This window comes from Mirounga angustirostris, unplaced genomic scaffold (assembly GCF_029215605.1).
Source record: "Mirounga angustirostris isolate CCGP_5_RB_7025 unplaced genomic scaffold, mMirAng1.0.hap1 SCAF_1, whole genome shotgun sequence".
NCBI lineage: Eukaryota > Metazoa > Chordata > Mammalia > Carnivora > Phocidae > Mirounga > Mirounga angustirostris.
In genome coordinates, this window is record NW_026991709.1 from 68,516,679 (window position 1) to 68,539,982 (window position 23,304).

General features: G+C 48.1%; 1 protein-coding gene across 15 annotated transcripts in view; it reads left to right on the forward strand.

Annotated features, from left to right (window-relative positions):
• KALRN (kalirin RhoGEF kinase) overlaps nucleotides 1-23,304 on the forward strand; it is a 655,214-nt gene that overhangs the window by 494,684 nt on the left and 137,226 nt on the right. For 11 of the 15 annotated variants that reach the window (XM_064571764.1, XM_064571776.1, XM_064571770.1 and 8 more), the window contains one exon: nucleotides 21,323-21,569. In XM_064571764.1, the coding sequence (XP_064427834.1) occupies nucleotides 21,323-21,569 (247 nt within the window). Of the gene's footprint in view, nucleotides 12,858-21,322; nucleotides 21,570-23,304 lie in introns of those variants that run through there. The other 4 variants (XM_064572015.1, XM_064572061.1, XM_064572104.1 and 1 more) reach the window with 1 other exon arrangement.

Below are 23,304 nucleotides of genomic sequence, written 5' to 3' on the forward strand. Positions count from 1 at the left end.
GTAGGACGGTCCTGGATCCGGGCAGTTGGAGGGACCTCGCTTCTGGCTCCGCTTCAGGCCCCTCTCTCCAGGTCCCACACCATGTATGCCTTTTCTTCACCGTATCACCGCCACTTGCTCTGAGCTGCTGTGCCCTCATCATCTTGGCTTTGCCTGTGGCCCGTTAGGGCCGGTCTGATCTCTCTCCCCTCTTCGAAACCTTTACTGCCCTAGGGTAAGTGTATTGTTCTCTTACTCCTTCCAAGTAAACATTCTTGAAAGATGGAATCTAGGGCGCCTGGGTGGCTCAGTTGGTTAAGCGACTGCCTTCGGCTCAGGTCATGATCCTGGAGTCCCGGGATCGAGTCCCGCATCGAGTCCCGCATCGAGTCCCGCATCGGGCTCCCTGCTCAGCAGGGAGTCTGCTTCTCCCTCTGACCCTCCTCCCTCTCATGCTCTCTGTCTCTCATTCTGTCTGTCTCAAATAAATAAATAAAATCTTTAAAAAAAAAAAAAGAAAGAAAGAAAGATGGAATCTAATTGGCCACACTCATCTTTTTGCCCCAGGCCATGTCATTTGCCGCCCTTAGGGCGGCTTCCCGAGGGCAGACCCCCCATCTGGTGCAACCACCTGCAGGCGCGGGGTGGAATGGACTCGTGTGATAGGAAATGTAGCTCTGTCAGCCGCCTGGAGGAGCACAGCTTCGTACAGAAGGAGCCGTGGCCCTGCCAGGCCATGTCCTCAGCCTGCCCAGTGTAGCACTCAGGCCAGCCCTCAGAGAGGCAGCTGACAGTAACGGAAGGTAGAACGTAGCAACTGAGAGTTCGTGGCTCAGTTCTCAGCTCTGGAACTTAAGAACTGTGTGGCTTTGAGCAAATTACCAAAACTCTCTGAAGCCTCAACCTCCCAGCTGTAGAATGGAGATTCGTGAGCTTTTAGTGAAATACTACTCATAGAAACACACTGTGGGCTATGAAGATCACACCCACAGAAAGCATATTACCTCCTCGAGGCCCCTCCTGAGCGCAAAACTGTGCGTGCGACTCTCGTGTCTCCCCTTCTAAGTTGAATATCACCTCCCAGGACCCGGCTTGCATCTGTGGGTTCAGGTAATGACCGCCTTGCTATCTGAATCGGCAGAAATACCCCCAGAGAGATCGAGACTGTTACATTTTACACACAGCTGGCCCAAACTACACTATTCCTAGAGTGTTTTTGTTTTGTTTGGGGAGCACAGGGTGTGAGAGCCGGTGCCGCTTCGAGTCCTCTGACCCAAACCCACTTTACTAACAGCTGAGGAACTAAGGCTGAGTGAGGTTAACTGACTTGCTGAAGGTCAGTCATAGAACCAGAACAGAACTCAATTATCTATTGCTGCAGAACAGAGTACCTCAAAGCTTAACGACTTCGCACAACAAGCACTTGTTATCCAGTAGTTTCCGTGGGTCAGGAATCCAAGAGTGGCCTAGTTGGGTGGCTCTGGCTCCGAGTGTCCCAGGAGGTTGCAGTCAGGGTAACAGCCACACCTGTAGTCTCTGAAGGTCTGACCGGCGTGGGGTGGAGGGTGAGGGGTGCGGGCAGACCTGCTTCCAAGACCTGGCTGCTTAAGTGTCCTCACGACATGGTGGCTGGCCTCCCCCACAGCAAGTGATCCCACAGAGAGCAAGGAGGAAGCTGCAATGCTTTTTATATCCCAGCTTCAGAAGGCACACATCATCATGTCTTCCAGCATATTCCACTCATTGGAAGTGAGCCGCTAAGTCCAGCCCATGCTCAAGTGGAGGAAACCGAAGGGTGAAGTATCAAAGGATTTGTGGACCTGTTTTTGAAACCCCACAGAAGGTTCCTTTGAATAAATTATTTTTTCTGCAATGAGTTGCCCTAAGAGATCATGTTCTTCCCCCAGTTATTTGATGAGAGGTGGTTCTCATTCAGAAGTCATTAGCGGGAGGGAAATTAATTTATGAGGATATTTTCTCAGGAGAGTATTAAGAAAACCCCAGATGCAAACAGGAAAGTAAAACAAGGAGGGAAAGCTGCAGGAAAAAGAGCACCAAGGGGGAAAAACAGAAGTAGGGCGTGTTAGATTCTGACTTCTGTGGACACAGTTCTCTCCCAATTCAGGAAACACCGTGTGAACAGAGGCTGACTAAAGTGTATCTAGGGGCTGGAGTTTGAAGACACAGAGCCTCTAGGGGCTCCAATTCTAGTCGCAGAGCCCCACCCATATGTATATAAATAGCCCCTATGTAAATACGAAGAAGCTAATGCTGATGCTGTAATAGAGGGATCTATGCTGTACATCGGGAATGTGTAGGGAAGGAGCACTTCTGGGGTAGTGGGGTTTGGAAATCCTTGCAGAACCACTAGATCCGCCCCCCACCCCACCACTACCCACACACCAGACCCCCTCTATCCTTTCCATGCTCTGTTTTTCTCTTTCACGCTTACCACTATCTTTCCAAGGTTCTGCTTACTTTGCCTGTTTCTCTTGTTTACCGCCTGCCTCCCCTACAAGAATGCAGGCTCCATGAGGGTAGAAGTGTTTTTCTGGGCTAGTGCTGAACCCCAGCAGTTAACGGAGTACTTGGCACATAGTATACTCAACAACTATTTGCTGAGTGATTAAGTCAGGTAACTAATCAGTACATAAGGAAAGTGAGCTGGACCGTAAAGGAGCAGGGGAATCTGGCAGGCGGGACCTGGAGGGAGGCTGTTCGTTCCAGGCAGACGGGACAGCTGACCGAAGGCGCTTGGATGTGCAGAGCTGTCTGTGGCTACAGCCGTGGGCTGTAGGTTGCTGGGGCAGAAGGAAGGCCTGAGAGGCAGGTGTGGCAGAGGATGCTTGTAAAAAGGTTAAGATTTTTTTGTGTACCAAAGGGATGCACTTAAGTTTGAAGGCCAGAGGTGATGTCCGTGCTGTTTCCTTATGGCCTGGCCGTATTTAAGAGCACACACGCTAGGAGGGGCCCTACAGTTCCTATACTAACTACTGATTCGTTGCACATTGGCCAAAAACTCTGACTCTTTTACTGTAGCAAACAGCATCTCAGCCTTCATTTTCTCTTTCTGGCATAGGAAGAGCACAACTCCCTAAATGTTGGGGTCTTTCATGTTCTCCCTCCTTCGCCAGTGAGCCTGAGGTCAACATTCAGCCCTTGGAGATTCGGTGGCATTCATGGTACATGCGGCTTTATGCCTCGGGAATGAATCGTGAATTTCTTGCTATAATTTCCAATTTCCCTGATGTATAGGGTGTCTTAGTTTTCTCAAACTTCACTTGCTGAGATTAAAAAAAAAAAAATCTACATTGCAGCTTCTAACAGCATCTGTGTTGAAGTGTGAGCACCTCACATAGAGACGCAGGGCTGTTCTGGAAGCCCAGTGGGTGAGGGACCGCTGCTTCCTGCCCTTTGCTGGAAGAGAAGCAGCCCCGGGACCGAGTTCCCAGTGCCTTCTGCTCAGAGGCAGGTTATCTGGGGATTGCAGTCTATCCTGGCTGTGAATCCAAAGGCAGAGGTCCTCAATACGTATTTGTTGAATGAATGAATGAGTAACTTGAGGTCAGCCTTAAAAGAGAAGAATTTCTATGTCTGCCTTAGATAACCTAGGCGGTCTCTCACCTTCAGAAACCAAGTTGGTTTGAAGTTGACCAGACCTTCCAGAAGGGGTGGTGTAAACACCGGAAGAGGAGTGCAGCTTGGTGCCTGGGCTGAGAGCTGACCGTCTCTCATTCAGAAGTCAATGTGTTACCAGGAGCTTCAGACCCAGGAAAGTGGGGAGAAGGGTAAATGGATGTCCAAGGTAGGCTCCCCTATTGTGGTGCTGAGGGGGGGTGTGATTTCCCACTTGTATACCAACGTTTTCAGCTCAAGCAGGAGACTCCCCTTTTTTTTGTCTGAAATACACCAAATACATCCCAAGGTTGGCACTACTAACCATCTCTATAATTAAGAGCTCATTCTTGTCCCTACGAGCTAAAATGTAGGGCCTAGGAGCCTTTCCATGGGTACAGTCCCCAAGTTTTCTGTTACTTGCGCAAGTGCCACCCAAATTTCTGTCTTTTCCCAACGATGTAAAGACATCTGCTGTCCACCTACTTACTGCCACCAGGAGCTCCTAGCCAGGATGGTGTGTGTTCCCGGGGCCGTCAGCTTTCTTTGCCAAGTCCTCTGTCCACTCCCTTTTTATTCCATCTAGTCAAGTGGGCCCTTCCTAGGTGCTAGACTCCTAATCACAGGCAAAGGCGCACAAAGAAAGAATGGTAACATTTTAAAGATATCTATATAGATGTTTCCTTTCTTTTGCTGAAACGGTATGAATGGCTGTGCATGACCCCACATTTGGCATAGTTGATTTATATTTAAAGGAAAATAAAATTCTCATCTCTCCCTAGTCCATGGAGGGTCTGTGAGCTTGACTTTGCATTCTGCGCTAGCTGTTAAATCTTATTCTAGCCCAGACATTCCAGTTGGACCTACAGTTTAATACTCTTCCATAATATTTAGCCCCAGTTCCTGCAGCTATTAGAGAAAGCCAAAATTGTCTAATTCTGCTGAAACTCCACTGCTCAGAGCCACTGAATACAGCAGGACAGTGGGACAAGGGGGTACAGAAGGGAGTGTCCCCAGTCCTAGAGACGTGCTATACAGCATTGCACCTGTAGTCCACAGTGCCATATTGTGCACTTAAACGTTTGCTGAGAGGACAGATCTCATGCTAAGTGTTTTCACTATAGTAAAAAAAAACTGTGGGGCACCTGGGTAGCTCAGTCAGTTAAGCGGGTGACTCTTGATTTCGGCTCAGGTCCTGATCTCAGGGTTGTGAGATCGAGCCCCGTGTCAGGCTCTGCACTGAGTGCAGAGTCTGCTTGAGATTCTCTCTCCTTCCCCCTCTGCCCCTCCCCCTCTAGCACATGCTCTGTCTCTCTCTCTCAAATAAATAAATAAATCTTTTTTATAAAATGCTATGGATAATGGGTTGTGATGGGATAGTGCCTGGAAGGGAGTGTGCGTGAGGTTCATGTTCTCTTCCATGATCCAGGTGCCCATTAGGCAGATGTGCTCAGTTTGAGAAAATTTGTTGAGCTGATGGATGCACTTCTCTGTATGTATGTTATAAAAAATTTTAAAATAAAATGAGTAATTTCTCTCTCTAAAGAAAAGACACTATGTCATGTACACTTAGTGACTCAGTCAATCACACCAAATAATAATGAAAGCTGGGGTACCTGGGTGGCTAGTCAGTGAAGTGTCCAACTCTTGATTTTGGCTCAGGTCATAATCTCAGGGTTGTGAGATCAAGCACCAGTCGGACATTGCGCTCAGCGTGGAGTCTGCTTAGGATTCTTTCCCTCTTCTTCTGCTCTGCCTTCCTCCCCCACCTGCACGCGCTCACACTCTCTCTCAAAAAAAAAAAAAAATGAAAATAAGAACAATAGCCATTAACTGGACAGCATGTGCTTCGAATGTGATACAATCTTTAATCAAAACAACAACTCTGTTATTACAGTACTTCAGTGTTTTTGGTGAGGAACTGAAGCATAGACAGACCTTGTATTTTTAACATTTCCAAGGTAACATAGCTAGTCAGTGGTGGAACTTGGATTTGGTCTGGGATGCTGAGTTCAAAATCCGGCCTGTAAACCACTATGCTGCCGTGCAGTGAACTCTTAGCCTTACCAGTTGCCCCCTACACCATTGCCACGAAGACTAACTGAGACACAGGTTCTGAGTTAGAAATACTGGCATATTGGGGTGCCTGGGTGGCTCAGTTGGTTAAGCCACTGCCTTCGGCTCAGGTCATGATCCTGGAGTCCCAGGATCGAGTCCCGCATCGGGCTCCCTGCTCGGCGGGGAGCCTGCTTCTCCCTCTGACCCTCCCCCTTCTCATGCTCTCTCTATCTCATTCTCTCTCTCAAATAAAAATCTTTAAAAAAAAAAAAAAGAAATACTGGCATATTTTTGGTAGAAAAAAAATTCAAGAAACTATAAATTATGAAGAAAAATGCTACGATGTCCCACACACAATAATTTTGTCTGGTACCAAACACAGAACTCTGGGATGTCCCGTTGTTGATACAATGCCATAGAATAGGAGAAAATTGATAAAATGAAGAGGGCAATTTAAACATGATTATTCAGTCGCCAAGCCAAATAGCCAGGAAATATAATGTTTTGCAATATATACCTATACACAAACCACCCAAAGTGAGGGATCTGTCTTTCTGACTGTCCTATAAACACACAGGACAGACAAGATTAGTCCCAGAAAGAGGAAAGCCCTTTGTGGACACCACTGCCAAAGAACGTGTGAGATACTGGGGAATCCAGAGCCGTATATGACCTTTGACAGTGGGGAAGATGGGGTCTGGAGAACAAAAGGGAATCTTTCCGTTGGAATGTTACCCATCAACAGAAGTTCAGAGGCAGGGATGCCTGGGTGGCTCATTTGGTCACACATCTGCCTTTGGCTCAGGTCGTGATCCCAGGGTCCTGGGATCGAGTCCTGCATTGGGCTCCTTGCTCATCAGGGAGCCTGCTTCTCCCACTCCCCCTGCTTGTGCACTTGCTTTCTCTCTCTGACAAATAAATAAAATCTTTATCCAGAGGCAGAAATAACCAGGACATATTCAGGGCACCATCCAAACACCAAACAGCAAATCTATTGGCGAGTAGTTGAACAGGTGGCTGGGGAGGATTATGAAGAGCTATGAATGCCTGGAGGAGGCTGGGAGAATTTGAAGGGGCAGACAGGGCAAAGTCTGTGTAAATTATGAAATAATAGAGGACATGAGGGTGGAACATGGGGGGAGAGGAGACCATGAGGAGACAGGGAGGTGGCTGATGAGGGCCTGGAATAGCAAGGGAGCTGTCCAGAAAACAAGAGAAAGATTTTTATTAACTTGGCAGGACTCAGTGACAAATTAGGTGTAAGGGACCGAGAAAACAGTCTCTAACTACTGCTTATCCAGAAGTGTTTCAAAAATGAACTTGGATAGGGAGGCGGTTTACCTGGGTTGAACCACAGAGGGGGAGCAGAGAAGGGGGACGAGGAGGAGGAGGGCTGATGTACTATGTGATGGAATGGCACGCCAGCCTGAGAACAGGAAAGACGGGGCCCTGACACCAACTAATTTTGGGATCACATCACCTGCTTTCTCATTTCTAAAACTAGGAATTTCATCCAGAAAACATTTATTGAGCACTTACCCTGTGCCAGGCAGTAAGCAATTGTCGTCTGTTTCCCATGTGGGTGGGCCAGTGGTGTGCCCTATCCAGGGTAGGGTCCAGCCTTGGTTCTAGCAACCCAAGTATGGCCAGTTCCTATAGTAAATCCTAGCTTTTGCTTCCCTCTAGTGGCCACCTTGCACCACTGAGAACTTTGCTTTTGCCCTTTGGTTCCTAGAGAGGAACCTGAGTGGAAAGTTAAGAGGTCTTTAAGACGGAGCCGAGTCAGAGATAATGCACACGGTCAAGGGAACAGTTAGCAAGCAGAGTCCAAAGGGCACATTCTGATAGTTGGCAACCACACGGGAAGGTGGTGGTAAGAAAGACCCAGTGTCGTGAACCAGACATGAGACGGGGGTGCCCGTCAGTCCCAGAGAAAATGAGCCAAGGGCAGCAGACAGCAGAAAATCCTGTTAGGACTCACTCAGTAAATGGGTGAACCTGGACAAGGAAGAAGTGCGGGTCGCAGATAAAGGCCCTTCTTCACACTGACACGGCAAGGATAGGATCGGGGATAAGGGAAAGTCTGTAATTCACTGGGGACAAAAGCTTGACAACTTTCAAGGAAGACACTGTGAAGACTCTGGGAACCCCTGCATTTGCGTCTGCTCCCCTCCTCCTTGCTGGGCACGTGTTCTGGATCATTCACCTGGACAGCCGCCGTCTCCTCCAGTCCCCACTGCCAGGGTGGAACCCCACGGTTGGGGATGGCCAGGACGTGGTGAGGCTGAGCAGGCTGGCATAGGACAGGGCAGACGCTCCGGGCTCTCACCGGCTGGTGGGTTAGCAGGGGAGTAGTTCTCACCAAGTCTCACAGCCCCGGGCGGGTGACAGAGCTTGTAACATAAACAGCTCTGAGGCCAGACAGCCACGGCAGTACCCAGTGGAGCAGTCTGGTGAGTCGGCAATGGGAAGAGCAGATCACTTTCTGAGGGACCCCCGCCTCATCCCCGGGGCCAGCACCCCACGCTTCCCCTGTTGTCATGCTTGGGGTGTTTGTATGATGTTCCCCAACGGGACAGTAAGCTTGGTGAGGGCAGGGCCGTCACCACTGTCTGCTTCAGCCCTCTCTGCCCTGTGCACAGCTCAGGGGCTGGCTGGTGAGTAAGCAAGTAAGTACATGGGTGACGTAACTGGGTTATTAAGACTTGAGGTCCTGCCTTTGTGATTTGCTGCTGTGTGTTCCTGAGCAAGATAGTTCACCTCTCTGAGCCTTGCTTTCCTCTTCTGTAAAATCAGATTATAAAATGGGGTCTGTGAGGATCAGGCTGATGTCTGTGAGTCTTGTAAAGGGTCATACAAGTGTGCATCATTATCTTATTCTGCTTGAAAATGGGAAATTAACCAGATGTCCACTGGCATCTCTTTGGGCCTGGGAGACAGTGACTATGGGTGTTCGCTTTCTGAGTCAAAGCATTTAGAATGGGCTGCTCCTGTATGTGCAGTTGAATTCACCCCCAGCTGCCAGCAGCCAGCTGGCCCCTTTTCTGAGACAGGTTCCCCTCCCGGGCACTCAGCAGCACACCCTTGAACTTCACCTGTGCCCTCTTTCCAATTCTGGTCCCTGCCGACTGTGCTCAGATGACAGAACAATAATCAGGCTGACTGGTATTCTCTGGTCAACCAGGGGGTGGTATGGCCTCCCTCCAGGGATGGTTTTGCCAATTTTCTATATGCGAGTGGATATCTCAAACCCCGCCCCACCCCCCATCACCTCAGTATAAACATGTTATGCACCTGGTCTGGCAAATAGTTCCAAGAAATCCTTCCCAGCCTGATGTGGTCTCTTGTTTCTCTGGAAGCCCTAGTGTGGGAAAGAAGGGACGTTCATATCCATGGCCCTACAAAGGGAAATTATAGCCTAAATTGTACCCTAAACCTTTTAACCCTGGGCTTGGTCCTATATGGTTGCTTTTATTTATTTTTTCCAGTCTGCCAGTTTCTCCCAATATGTGTCCCTAAGGCTAGCTTAGGAATGGATTTCTGTACCCTAGGCACACAGTATTGGCGCAGGAAACACGCCCTGGGTATGTGCCAAGTTAGGATGACTGGATAAACAATAGATAACATTTATTGAGCATGTGATGCATGTCAGGGTTTACCTGTGTGAAGTCACGGAATCCTTGCAATGATTCATGTTTTCTCTATCTTATAGATAAGGAAGATTAGCCAAAGAGAGGCTAACTAACTTGCTTGAGCTTATACAGACAGAAACAGTGGAGACAGATTCAAACCTAGCAGTCTGACTCCAGACCCCATGACCCACAGAATGGAAAATGGTGACCCACATCTGAATACCTGAGGTTGCATGACATGGTACACTTCTTTGAAGTCCTGTCTGGTCTTTGGCCAGATGGCCCCTGGAGCTCAACTTTTCAGTGTTGCCCAACTGCACAGAGGACAATTGTGAGAATGCCTGAGGGCAGCCCACGGCTTCTTCCCTCTCTATACTTGCAGAGAAGCTCTTTGTACTCCAGGCTTCTCCCAGCCACCTCTCTCCACCCTCTGCTGTACATCACCATGTGTTTTCAGCCCCAGTCCCGTGGGCTCTTTCCTCTTTCTCAAGCTCTGGTGTGTGTTGCAGGAAAGTGCCCAGGTACCTACAAGTAGGACATCAGTAAAGGCAGCCTCAGGGAAGCACAAAGGAGCCGGGAGACACACCCCCACCCCACCTAGTCAGAACCCTTATCTCCATACAAGGGATCAAGGTTGCAGAGGCCTCCGCTTATTGGCCGGCTGTGCATCCTCCCAGCTGTGTCTGCTGATCGCTTGTGCCTGGCCTCCATGCTCTCGGAAGCCTGGACAGGGAGTACAGAGATAAGGAGCAGACAGAATTCGCAGTTTTCATTTCCTCCCTCCCTCGCCGGGGAGCTCGAACCCTCCAACCAGCATTCAATAAATTCTTGTTGGATGAATAAGTAAATAAACATTAAGTTAAGCCGAATCTGAGACCCTGTAACTTCCACTCCTGGTGTTCATTATGCCCCGAGCAAATCCAGTTCCTCCTCTGGGTGGATGGCGCCTGTCTGCTAGGAGCCTAGGCATAGTATCCATGAGCTCTGTCCTTGTTCCTACCAAACTGTGCTCTGTGTTTGTCTCTCACTTGGATGAACACATTGAAGTATAAATTTCAGGTTTGCAGATGCCACAAAACTGGAAGGAATCACTAATCTGATAGATGAGAGAGTCAAGAACACTACGCTTTAGCTAGAAATTTGAAGTTAACACAGATAAATAGAAAATTCTCTGAGTTAAAGCCTCAAGTAGAGAAAGGGAAGAAGTTCGCTTGAGAAGACCCTGTGAGTCAGACTGGGGTCTTTAGGAGGCTGCATGCTCAATAGAAGCCAGCAAGTAAAAGACTCTCAGACCACATGGATGGAAGTACAGTGTCTCGGCCTAGAAGTGAGTGCTTGGCTTAGTCTGTGCTGGACACACTAGGTCTAAAGGATTGGATTCAGGTCTAGGTGTCCCTATCAAGAGGGACAGTGACATACTAAGTTCATCCAGAAGAATATGATGAAAATAGTGGAAACCACACACTTGAGAGCCATTTGAAGGAACGTGTGGAAAAGAGAAGACTTAAGGAATTATCCCTCTAGTCTTTACATATGTAGAGCTCCATGGAAGAAAGGAAGATTTCTTCTGTATTACCGTAGAGGGCAACTAAGAACCGTGGATGGAAATTACAAAAACAAAGGAAATGTTCTGAATACCTCAGCTCTCCATCAGGAGAGAAGAGTGTCATAACACAGAGAGCTAGATGTCCTGGAAAGGGTCCTGCCTTGAGTGGGAGATTAGAGTAGAAGCTCACAGAGGTCCTGGGTGTCTATGATCTGTAATCTTAGCTGCCTCTCCCAGCTTCGTGTTCTCTGCAGCTTTGTCAAGCTTTGGATTTGAAAATCCTCTTCCCACACTGACCCCAATCCGTAATCCGTGTATCAATACATTCGGTGCAAGTGTGGACCTAGAGCCTTATGACATTAAGGGGGACAGCGATCATTAATTTAGCAAAGTCTAGCGAGAAGTATTCTGACCCCAGAATTTGAAAACCCAAGTCTGGTCTTGGCTCTGCTATATTGGGGTCCTCGGTTTTTCTACTTATGAGTTAAGAGCATTGGATAATCCCTGGCTTAACTCATTTACTTACCCACTAACACATTCATTCATTTGACAAATGTTTATTGTCTACCATCTTTCAAACACTATCTTCCTTAGGTAAGTCCTTCCTCTTTGGGGGATTAATTTCCCTCTTCTGTCAAATCAGGGGATTGGGTTAGATTGGGTTAGGTGAACCCCAAAGTCCCTTGCACCTCAGCTAGGCTGTGAACCCACCCTCAGTACCATCACCTCACCACACATTTCATAGCTTTGACTAGAACATTTTCACATAAGGCCTGGACGAATGCTTTGCTAAATAAAAAAAATCCATCTGGGCGCCTGGGTGGCTCAGTCGTTAGGCGTCTGCCTTCGGCTCGGGTCATGATCCCAGGGTCCTGGGATCGAGTCTCGCATCGGGCTCCCTGCTCGGCAGGAAGTCTGCTTCTCCCTCTCCCACTCCCCCTGCTTGTGTTCCCTCTCTCGCTGCCTCTCTCTCTGTCAAATAAATAAATAAAATCTTAAAAAAAAAAAAAAGAAAAACCATCTTGTGGTTCAGGCACTCCTCAAACCTGTCTACCTATTAACTCCTTTTTTTAAAAAGGGAATGAAGGGATTAATTTTAATTTGTATCTACTAAAGGTATATCACATTAAGAGAAACAAAAAAAGAAAGAAAGAGGCTAAAAGAGAAAAATCCAGAAGCCAACATGCTAATCCTAATGGTTGCCACTCAGTGAATGCTTCCTGAGGCAAATCTCTGAGACTTGAACGTCTGAAAGAGGCCTTTCATGTACTCTCATCTTGACTGACACTTTGTTTGGACACAGAATTCTAGGTTGGTAATGATTCCCACTCAGAATTTTGAGGGAATTGCTCCATTTTCTTTAACGTTCCAAGGCTGTTGTTGAAAACTGCTGTCATCGTGATTCTTGATTTTGTTGGATTTAATCTGACTTTTTTTTCCTCCTCTCTCTCTGAAAACTTTTAGAATGCCCTCTTCACTGCCGATATGTCCTGACCCCATGCTTTAGAGTGGGTCTTTTTAAAGTTCATCACAGTAGACACTTGGAACAATACGTCAGCTTGGCAGTTTGTGCCTTTCAGTCCTGGGAACTTTTCTTGACGATTTATTCCCTTTCATTCTGTCTGTCTCATACTTGTTGGATCAATTCTTTAATTTTCTTACATTTTTGCTCTTATTTTCCTCTCTCACTGCTCTTGTCCTACTCTCTGGAAGATGTCTCTGACTCTGTCTTCCGACCCATGTATGTATGAGATGTTTCATTCCCACCATAGTTGTGATTTCTGAGAGCTCTTCCTCATTCTGAAATGTCCTCCGTCTCTGTAGCAGCTTGTCTGTTTTCCTGGATATAAAACCTTTCTTGCGTCTCTGAGGATATTACAGTGTTGCTGAAGTGTGGTTGTCCTGCCTGCCTGTTGTTTCCTCGGAGTGCCTGATCCTTCTTCTTTGTTTAGTTTGGTCTCTGTCAGAGGGGCTATTCTGCAAAGTCTGGGGATCTTTGGCCGGATCAGATTCATATTTATGAACGAGGCACCAAAAAAGCCGAGCAGATACTCTGTGTAATGGAAGGAGTGTATTTACTGGAAGGTTCCACTCTGCAGTGAAATGTCAGAATTTGAGTATCTGTACATCTTTTTGGTTTCCCTAATGAAAGATCCTCAGGTCTACGTAAAATGTTTATATTTGGCTGCCAGTATTCTGGGAGACAGCAAGATCAAGGATGGTGGCCATCTCCCTCTTCTGTTATGTGGACCTTCAGTGAATTTCAATTTTCAGGAAAGTGTACATCGTCTAGAAGAGGGACCGAGGGGTGTACTCCCTTTACAACCCCTCTTCCCCTTTTAGCCCCACTTGTACCCTGACCCTCAGTGCAGCCTGGTGCTTCCACTTCCTGAGCCTTTCCAGGGGTCGTGCAGGGCTAATGGCAGGGACTCGCATCTCATCTCCATTCTGCCGGGTCAGAACCCACTTTTGCAGGGACTTTCTGTTATTCAAAAAAAATGTTGACTTCTCTTGTCTATTCTTACCTCTCATTCTCTTTATTCTTGGGGGTTTATATCTCCCCCCACCCCGTGTCATTTTTATCACACTTAGGAATTAATGAAGATATAGCCAAATGATCGGAGGGTGAGATAATTTCTCAAAAAGGGGTTCTGAACAAATAAACTGTGGGGTCAGGAAGACACGGACAAGAGGAGGCGAGCAGCAGTGCGAGAGCCCTCAGCCACTGCAGCTCCACCTCACAGCTCCGCACCAGGCAATAGCTTGAGGGCTTCATTCTCAGGCACTCAATGAGTATTTGCTGATCACCTGCTCTGGGCCAGCTGTCACTCTAGACTCTGGAGATGTGACTGTGAGCAAGACAGAGAAGGCTTCTGCTCTCCTGGACCTTACATTTTGACGTGTGATATGGCAACAAATAAATAAACAACCCGTTAGTGGTAAGTGCTCGAAAAAATTAAACAGAGTTGTGTGTTAATGAGTGAACATAGGAACTACTTCACCCGTAGAATATTAACACTGGAAGGGCCCCTGAAATCCGATTTCCTCATCGTAAGAATGAGGAAGTTCAGGTACAGAGAGGGGAAGGGATTTTCCCAATGCCCCTACACCAGGGCCTCCCGATTCCCACTCCTGCACTCTTCCAGCTATTAATTTCTACCCAATTCATGAGACTTCTACTGACCGCAGACCACACTCTGTGCCTCTCTGGGGCTCCACCTTCCATCTCAACCCCATGGGAACCCACTAAACCAAAAAGCTCCATCAGTTGCAGTCAGAGCAGCCCCAGCTCCAGGGAACAAAAATGAAGCCAGTCATCAGCTTTAGACTCTTAACCAGACTTGGCAGCAACCCAAGCTAGCTACCACCTACCAGCGACTGAAGCCGTCCCAGAGCTCCACAACAGTGTCCCTCAATGTCCAGACATTGCGATACACCTGTTTCAGATCCTGATCAGGATGGAAACAGAGCACTAAACTCCTGTAAGGAGACTTCCTTTCTGAAGAGCTCACCTGGATTGCACAGGAGTGCAGGGACAGAGGTTTCTAGTGATGGATTCTAAGCCTCTACACATAGGCATCATTAGCAACTCGGGCCTTTCCTGAGGCTCACACAGTGGTCCTGGAGCAGAACTGGGAACTATCCCTCTATCCACTGCCCCTTTTTCCCCTCAAAGTATTATGCCTCCTGGGAATATTGCATCTTCCCCCCATTCCATTGTTGACTTTCATACAAGTTGTTATTGTTACTTTTCCTTATAAATAACTCTTAGGTCAGAAATATCAGGCAATACTGGAAATTAGAAAGGAGGGGTGAAATCGCCCAGTTTTCCACCCAGTAAAGCCAGTCTTAACATTTTGATGAATTTCCTTCCTGTTAATTTCTGATGAATAGGGTTGTTGTTAGTGATGTTCTTCACCTAGTTATATTTGCAACTTTATATCCTGTCCTTTTTGTTTTTTACATTATATGAGGTAAGCAATTTGTAACTGTTATAGAGCTTTATTAATATATAAAGACTGCATAATTAAACAGTTACTTAGTATATATATTCGTGTATATATCATAATTACTTAACCATTCCCTTCCTGTTAGATTTTTGTGTTTTATTTTTTGGGTTTTATTTTTTTATGTTATAGTTTTCTCATTTAAAAGAATGCTGTTATGAACGTATTCATGCTTAAAGCTACATGAGTACAACTGCATGTCACCTATGTGCTGCCTCTCATCTTTTTGTAATTGGAAGGGAATCGTACACAGACTGTGTTCTGAGACATTTCATGGTGAGAACGTTTGCATCTCCGACTGTGGGATTGGAGGCATTGGCAGCAGGGGCAGGAGCCATTGGGGGAGAGAAGGGCTGTTTCGAACAGGAGTTGGCAGGTCCTCTCGGTGCCCTAAAACCACACCAAGTAGATACCCTCCAACTTCACCTTTTTCTAAGGCCAGCTGTGGCCTCCCACGTTGTCATTCATAGGCAGACGTTAATGCAGAGAACTCTGTGCCTCGCTCGCCCTGGCTGAGCACCATGGAGGAATTAGAGTGAATCAGAGGGCAGGCAGCCAGGGGAGGAGGAGGAAGTCTGACTTACCTGATGGGGAAGCAGTGTCAGGAGCTGAGGCTCACAGGATCAGCAGGCTCCGGCAGCAGGTGTTGTGAGCAGTCCTCAGGCTCTTGGGCGGGGGTGCTCTTCAGACGGACGGTGCATGGAAAGCAATGTAGAATGAATCCTCATTTCCATAAAGGGATCCAAGAGTCCACCATCCCCTTGTCCTTTGGCAGAAGAAGCTTGTGCTGAGTTGGGGGACCCTTAAAGGCATCTGAGTCACCTTCCCTAGAAGCCTTCAGGCCATTCTTCTAATTGGCCTGGGTTAGGGCAAGACTCCATTAAGATTATAAAAAGGGAAAAAGATTTGATTTACTCTCATAATAATTTGCATGCCTATTTACAGCTGGTATAGTCTATTTCCAGACAACTGATTCCTTTTTACCATTTCTTCTCTACTCCTTTCCCTCAAATTTAAATAATAATGATAATTAATACCTCTAGAATTTATTTATAAACAAGCATTTAGAGAGCTTAGTCTGTAGATGGCACTGTCCTAAGTGCTTTAAAAATATCTCGGGGCACCTGGGTAGCTCGGTGGGTTGAGCGTCTGACTCTTGATTTTGGCTCAGGTCATGATCTCAGGGTCCTGAGATGGAGCCCCTCATTGGGCTCCATGCTCAATGGGGAGTCTGCTTGAGATTCTTTCCTTGTCCCTCTCCCCCTGCCCCTCCCCCTGCTCACACTTGCTTTCTCGCTCTAAATAAATAAAATCTTTAAAAAAAAAATTATCTCATTGGGAGTGCCTGGCTGGCTCAGTCAGTAGCATGTGTCTCTCAATCTCAGGGTTGTGAGTTCAAGCCCTGCATTGGGCATAGAGCCAACTTAAAAAAAAATTATCCCATTTAATGTTCACAGCAACCTATGAAGCAGATACTCTTATATCCCCATTCCACAGATGAAGAAACTGAGACCAAGAGGTTAAGTGACTTGCTCCTGGTCACACAGCCAGTGAGGGGCTCCAGAGTCCATAGCCCTCAGGAGAGTCTGGTAGAGACAAAGAGGCAGGCAGAAGCTTGGGGACCTGAAATGACAACAGTAGAATGCTGGGCGGGTCGTGTTCTACCTCTCTGAATATCCCCCCCACTGGAAACCCCACAGGGAATAATCAGATCTTTTTCCATAACACAAGGAAGTTCTTAGGGCTAATCTAGCTCATGCTGTTTATACACGAAGGAGGAGTTCAGGCAATCTCCAAATAATAACCAAGCAAAAATGGACCTAAATGAAAGCAGTCGTTTCTGGTGAATGTGAGTGAGAATGAAGGTGGTTATGGAGTGTCCTGTGTGTGCTGGAGAGAGGGCTACCCGGGAGCACCTCGGAGCGGGGAGGACAAAGTCCACCCAGGGAGTGGGTATTACGGGAACAGGTTCCACAGGAAATGGTCAGGACCTAGGAAGGAGAGAGGCTGGGAAAGTCCGGGGAAGAGAATCAGATGATGGCTCAGCAGTGAGGGCGGGGGCTTGCAGAAATCTAAGCAGTGATTAGCATCAGAAAGGTTTAGCAGGCCCTGGGCAAGGTCCTAGGGAGCTAGGCAAATGTGTGTTGTGTTGTGGTGAGCGCCGTGTATTGTGTAAGGCTGATGAATCACAGACCTGTACCCCTGAAACAAATAATACATTATATGTTAATAATAACAGTAATAATAAACATTAAAGAATCTAACACTAAAAAGAAAAAAAAGAAAGAAAGAAAAAGAAAATGCCTGAGAAGCTCCCAGGAAGAGGCCAAGTCAGAGACTTCTGGGGGTGGGGGGGAGGTGCACAGTGAAGGGAATAAGGGGGGAAAAGATTATAGAAACTGGAGTGCACAGTAAGAGAAGACTCAGAAACACCTGACTTCACGCTGAGAGTCTGTGCTACCAACTCAAGCCTCCCAACGTTTCCCTCCTGGGAATGAGTTTGGTCGTATAATCTAGAGTGGGATCAAATTGGTAGATTGGAAGTTAAGCATCCATAGCCAATAGTTTGAAAATAACCAGTACAAATCTGATGCAGCCTCAGAGTTTTGAGCAGGGTGTGATTGCCCTTCCTGACACCTGTTGAATCACCTGGGACCTCTGCAGTGGGGAGAGGTTGGGCACCCTCCCTCCACACCCCCTGGTCTCAGCCTGTCAAATAGGAACAAATGGTTCACTGAGAAAACATTTTAAAGATTTGCGGGGGACATTGAAACAGTTCTTAAAGGCTGTGGGCAAGAGAAGCATGAGGTGAAGACAAAGGTGTTTTTTGCAACATTCTCTGAAGACCTATTTAATCTTCTGGGACAGAGATTTAGCTCGGGGAGAGAAATGGGGACTTCCTGAATGTGCCACTGTAATGGAATGCAGCACTGCAAAGGGGAAGGGACAGGGCGAGTGGGGACTGGTCACTGGTCCTTGCCAGATGGGAAGAGAAAGAAGAGAAAGTAATGACCCCGGGGCTCTGCGAGACAGACCTGCTGACGCACAGCATAACTGCTCAGAAAGAAAACTGCACGTGTACTTTTCTAAGAAACTGATCATTTAGTATTTGTGAAGGAATTTGGTTTTTATTGGTTAATGAGGGGCACACTCTGTAATTAATGTTCAGTAGGTGGTGTGACTCATCTCAGTCCAGGAGAAAACTTAAAGTGTGAGGCATGAATGAATGATTTTGAGGATTTCAAGTACAAATGTTTCAAGTGTGCCAAGATTCCTCAAAGGTCTTTTGGCCCCTCTGCCCCTGCCCCTCCTTGCAAGGGCTCTTCGAACTTTCCAGTTCTGATTCCAGTCCTAGGTTCTCTGAAGCAGGGTTTCTCAGGTGTGAACCCAGAGTCCCCTGGGGAGCCTGAAACTTCCCTGTTGCTCTGGGGAGAGGTTGAGGGGGGATTTCAGAGGCAGCTCTGCCCGACCACGGACTCATCCACTGCTCCTAAGCCCCTCGCCGCCACTGTTTGGAAATTCCTTGTTGCTGTGGAGTGGGGACCGAGTGTGGTAAATCTCTTTGACCACGCCACTGAGGTGAGGCAAACCAGGACATTCATCCTATATTTGAGCCGTAATGGGTTTTGGCTGGGTCTGTGAGCCCATTGATCATCTTTCTTCCACTTTCTCCTCTGTCTGTCTGGCCTGCGCAGCCCACAGGAAGCAGAAACCACCATCTGCTGGTGTTTTCCAGGTTTCTCTTGATCTTTGAATTATAGAGGCACACAGCCTGGCTCTTTATCCTCTCCTCCCCCTGCCCCCACCACAGCCCCCACCTGCCTGTGGGTGGGTCTGGCTGTAACTTCTCCACGGGGGGCAGTGGGTCTTGTGTCTGGGGTCATGCTGGGCTGTTTGTCACCAGAGCCTCAGGCTCCCTCTGCTTCGCTGCAACAGTCTGCAAAAGGGCCATTTCCATCCCTGAAAGGGCTGCAAGTTGCATCTCAGGTCATGTGCACACTTGACCTTGGGAAAGAATCCTAAGGTTGGCACAGAGGAGTGACCCCACTGAAGCGTAAGAGTTCATTGATAGAAATTCTCAGACTTAGCAGGAAATTTTATGATCATCTAGTCTAACATCCTACAAATGGAATTGGCAAATTCTACAAATTTCCATTAGTGGAAAGTGGAGTCAACTTAGTGGGATGCCACCAGCAACTGAGAAAAAAAAACTGAAATAGAATATCAGTGAACTTAACTCCGTGAAACTTGTGTTTCCGTGATGTAGCCGTTCCTAGTGTAGACTGGTCAAGATAGAAACTGCAGTCCAAAAAGTGTAAGCAACTTGATGCAGGCCAAGCCAACCCCCAGAAGACCAGTAGCTCCGGCCAGTGATGCCTTCTCTCCACCTGCCTCCCACCTCTAACCACAAACATGCCTAAAACTTGTACATAATTTACTCTGGTATGTGGTGTAAAGAACAGGGGATTTGTGGTCCAGGGCCTGCTTCAAGTCCAGTTGGGTGACATGGGAAACCATCTAGCCAGTGTTGCTCAGGCAGTATCTCAGGGAACCCCTTCTCAGAATCATAAGTTGGGGGAGTCTTGTTAAAAATAGGCATTCCTAGGTCTCCTGAATCATAACCTGTGACTGGGGGCTAGGGCAAGCGAGGAACCAGCAAAGCCACCTGCACGTCTAATAAACTCCTTAGGCAATTTTTATGCACACTCATTGTGTCAACAATGATCTTGACATTTCTGAGCTTGAAGTTCTTTGGCTGGATGAGCGGAGGCGGTAACAGCACCTGGTCGTTGTGGAGAGTCAATGTGAAGGTACTTTGCACAGTGTAAAAGCACTCTGCAGACTTGAGGGATCACCATCCCACACCATTCTTCTCAAAATGATGCTTTAGGGAAGAGAGCACCAGACGGGGACAGGGTAGTCAGTGCATTTAATGCGACCAAGAAAGTTAAATGGAAAAAGGAGCCAACAAGCGTGTTTTCTTCTTCTGTAGCTTTCCCTCTTCCAGCTTCTGTCCTGCAGACTTCTCTTCCTGATCAAATCTCAATGGCAGTACCATGCCCCTCCACGGACTTGTGTTTTGAGCAGGCTCCCTGCTCAGTGCTTGGTGCCGATACATACGGCAACTCTCAGTCTGATGCATCGTGCGGCTTCTCAAGCCCACTGTGACGTTCAAGTTCCTTTAATAGGAAATTCTCACAGTCCGGGATGCTGAGCTCTGGGGCCTGGTGGAACTGTTGATTCTCTACTTACTGGGATGCTTGCTGTGTTTTCCATTCAGCAGAAGCCTCCCAGGCTGTAGGTGAAATAGCTACACCATATATTTGGACTAGTGCCTTAGTACGGCTGCTGGTGCAGACAACGCAGGCCCTGGAGGCTTCCATTAGAGATGCACAGACTGAGGCCAGGTTCCCTGGAGGCGGTAGGGGGACTGTCCCACTGAGCCACTGTCTGGCTGAACCCTGGGGAGAACAGGCTACCCAGCTGGGCCTCTGGGTCTCCCATTTCTTCCCTTCTCTTCCCCTCATTCTGCCCCTAAGTGCAGGTGCTATTTCAAGAGACAGGCTCTGGGCTTAGCTCTGTGAGACAAACTAATAACTAGTGGTTTCTCGTGGTGAGAAGAGAAGGTCTCGGCTTTCAGCTAGAAGAGGCAGTTCTCACCCTGGGGTGTCTCCCCGCAGTTTTATTGGTTCTGCCCCAGAACCAGTACAGTGGGGAAGGGCCAGGCCCAGGGGGAGGGCACGATGGGGCACTGAGGATGGTTCCTAAGTATGATGTGACCTCTCTCCTTCCCTTCCCATTCTTTCCCCTGGCCCCCAGTGGCTGGGCTAAGGTAAGCCAACTCCGTTCCCCTTCTGTTCTGCTTCTCCTTGGACTTGATGCCTCCTTCTTTTTTGTGTCACTGGCAGCCTCTGTTTTCAGCTGAGGGTCCAGCTAGGGATGGGGAGAGGGAAGATTGCAAAGGTTAGGAGGAAGGAGGTCGTCTCTTCCGTTATTCCCAAATTTCAACTAGAAGCACGTAAGAGTATGTGAGTTAGAAATGGTGCCCAGGAAGTGTCGGAGGGTGGACACAGGGGCAGGGACGGGGTAAAGGTAGTGCCCTGGGAAGAAGTAAAGAGACATACTGGGGGAGGGGGGGGGAGGGCACAGTTAAATGGAAGCTTGGCAAAGGAAAATAAGAATAACTCCAGGCGAACAAGAAGGAATTAAAGTCAAGCTCGGTCCTGGGCAGGCTCCAGGCTGTGGCCTGAGCTAGAGCGGTGGGATGATTGAATGGCATTGTGTCAATTACTTTATTTTCTTGTTTTCTTTCCTGTTCCCAACTCCCTTTTCCATCTTGTGCCTTCTTTCCACTCCGGACCCCATCTTTCCCCTTTATCTTCCTCTCCTCCTCTTCTCCTCTACACGCATCCTTTCTCCCTTCCCCTCTGGCCCACCATCTCCTCCCTCCACCCCTCACATTTCACTCCACACCCTACCCCAAGCTCTCTGGCGGATGTGAGTTGACCGTGGTCCTCCAGGACTTCAATGCAGGCCACAGCAGCGAGCTGACCATCCAGGTGGGGCAGACGGTGGAGCTGCTGGAGCGGCCCAGCGAGCGGCCGGGCTGGTGTCTGGTCCGCACCACGGAACGGAGCCCCCCCCAGGAGGGCCTGGTTCCCAGCAGCGCCCTGTGCATCTCCCATTCCCGAAGCAGCGTGGAGATGGACTGCTTCTTCCCCTTGGTGAAAGGTAGGGGGAACTGAGGGGGCGGGCACGTGCCAAGGGCCGCTGGGGCGCTGGCCCACCCTAACCCCAGAACATCGCGGAACTAACCGGTCTTGTGAACCTGCTGGACCGTGTGGGATTCCTCTGGGACCTGCTTGTGAAGGGAGCAGGTTGGGAACTTGAAGAAAAAGAGCTACCGAGTGGCCGTGTGACTTTGGAAAAGTCATGTAACCTTTGTGAGTCCATTTCGTCTTAAAATGAAAGCTGGATTAGATGGCCTCTAAGACCTCTTCCAGCTCTCCCACAACATTCAGAAAAGTCTTCTTGTACCTCTGGCCAGCGTCTAGCCTTCTCCCTTCTGCGCTGACCCATACCCTCTTGCTCCAGAGCTACTCTGGGCTCCCCGGCAGGTTTGACCCTCCCCTCGGCCCTGCCAGGCCACGAGACACTTATTTATGGGGCTCTAATAGATACATTATTTGAGCCCTGGCTTCTGTTTTATGTAAGCTCTGTTATTTATTTTATATAAATTATTTGCTTGCTTATTCACTTTTTCCCTCACACCAAGGAGACTGAACTACTTAGAACAGTGATTCTCCAAGGTGAGGGGTGTCTCTGGATTGGCAGCATCAGCATCCCTCGGGAACCTTTAGAAATGCAAATTCTCAGACTCCAATCCAGACCTACTGGGTGAGAAATGCTGGGGGCAGGGGCCAATGGTCAGTGTTTTAACAAGCTCTCTGGGGACTTTGATGCTCACTCTAGTATGAGAACCACTAACTTAAAAAGACAAGCCTGGCAGGGGCTTTGAAGTCTTTCATTGAGTCATTACATTAAGTAAACTGAGGCTCAGAGGGTGACACCAAGTTCTCCTGGTTCTGAGCTTATTTTCTTAACTGCTCAGATGATCTACGTCAGGGGCGCCTTCTGTGAAGACCCGTGCTGGGTATTTATGAAATGGAAAGAGGGCAGGGACCTGTTTGGAGGCAGGGACACCAGGGTCACCACAGAGACCCGCTACAGACTTCCTGGTACATACTGAGGCTAATTAAATTGCTGAAATGATCCTGATTTTCGAGTTCCATCTGGTCCACCTTCACAGCCTGACTTCCTCCTTTTGTCCACCAGATGGCAGTAGCAGGTTGCATTATTCGTGCTGCCCGACTCCTCCAAGGGTGTCCCTGGGGTTTTACTGGAAACTAAAACCTGATTCTTTTCTCTACACACACACACACACACACACACACACACACACACACACACCACCTGTGTCCCTTTCCCCCAGTTCAGCCATCACCTGCTTCTCCCCCCTTTTCTCTGAAGACTGAGCGGGGACAGTGTCAGGAAATTGGAGTTTGAATTGCGGGTACAGCTCCTGGGTCCTTTGAAGTAGCCACTGGAGAAACTCATCGTACCAAGGAAGAGAAGATCTGTGAAACTCGGGAATGTGGCTCTGTTTGAAGTCTGACCAAGGGGAAACTGGGGCACAAAGGGGCCAGAATTGTGAGGGTGGATGATGTGAAATACACACAGCACTTGGAACAGTGCCCAGCACGCACGCAGTATGTGGTATAGTTATTACATCATTTGTCATAGGTTAGTCAGCAAAATAGCTACAAACTCCCACACATCCCATCTAGCGACCCCCATCTTGGAGACAAAACCAAGGACAGCGCATCCTGTGCTGGGAAGGTCTGCAGGTGTGGGTGGTTCCATCAGGAAGGACTCTACTTCCAGAGAAGAGCTGAGACTTCCAGAC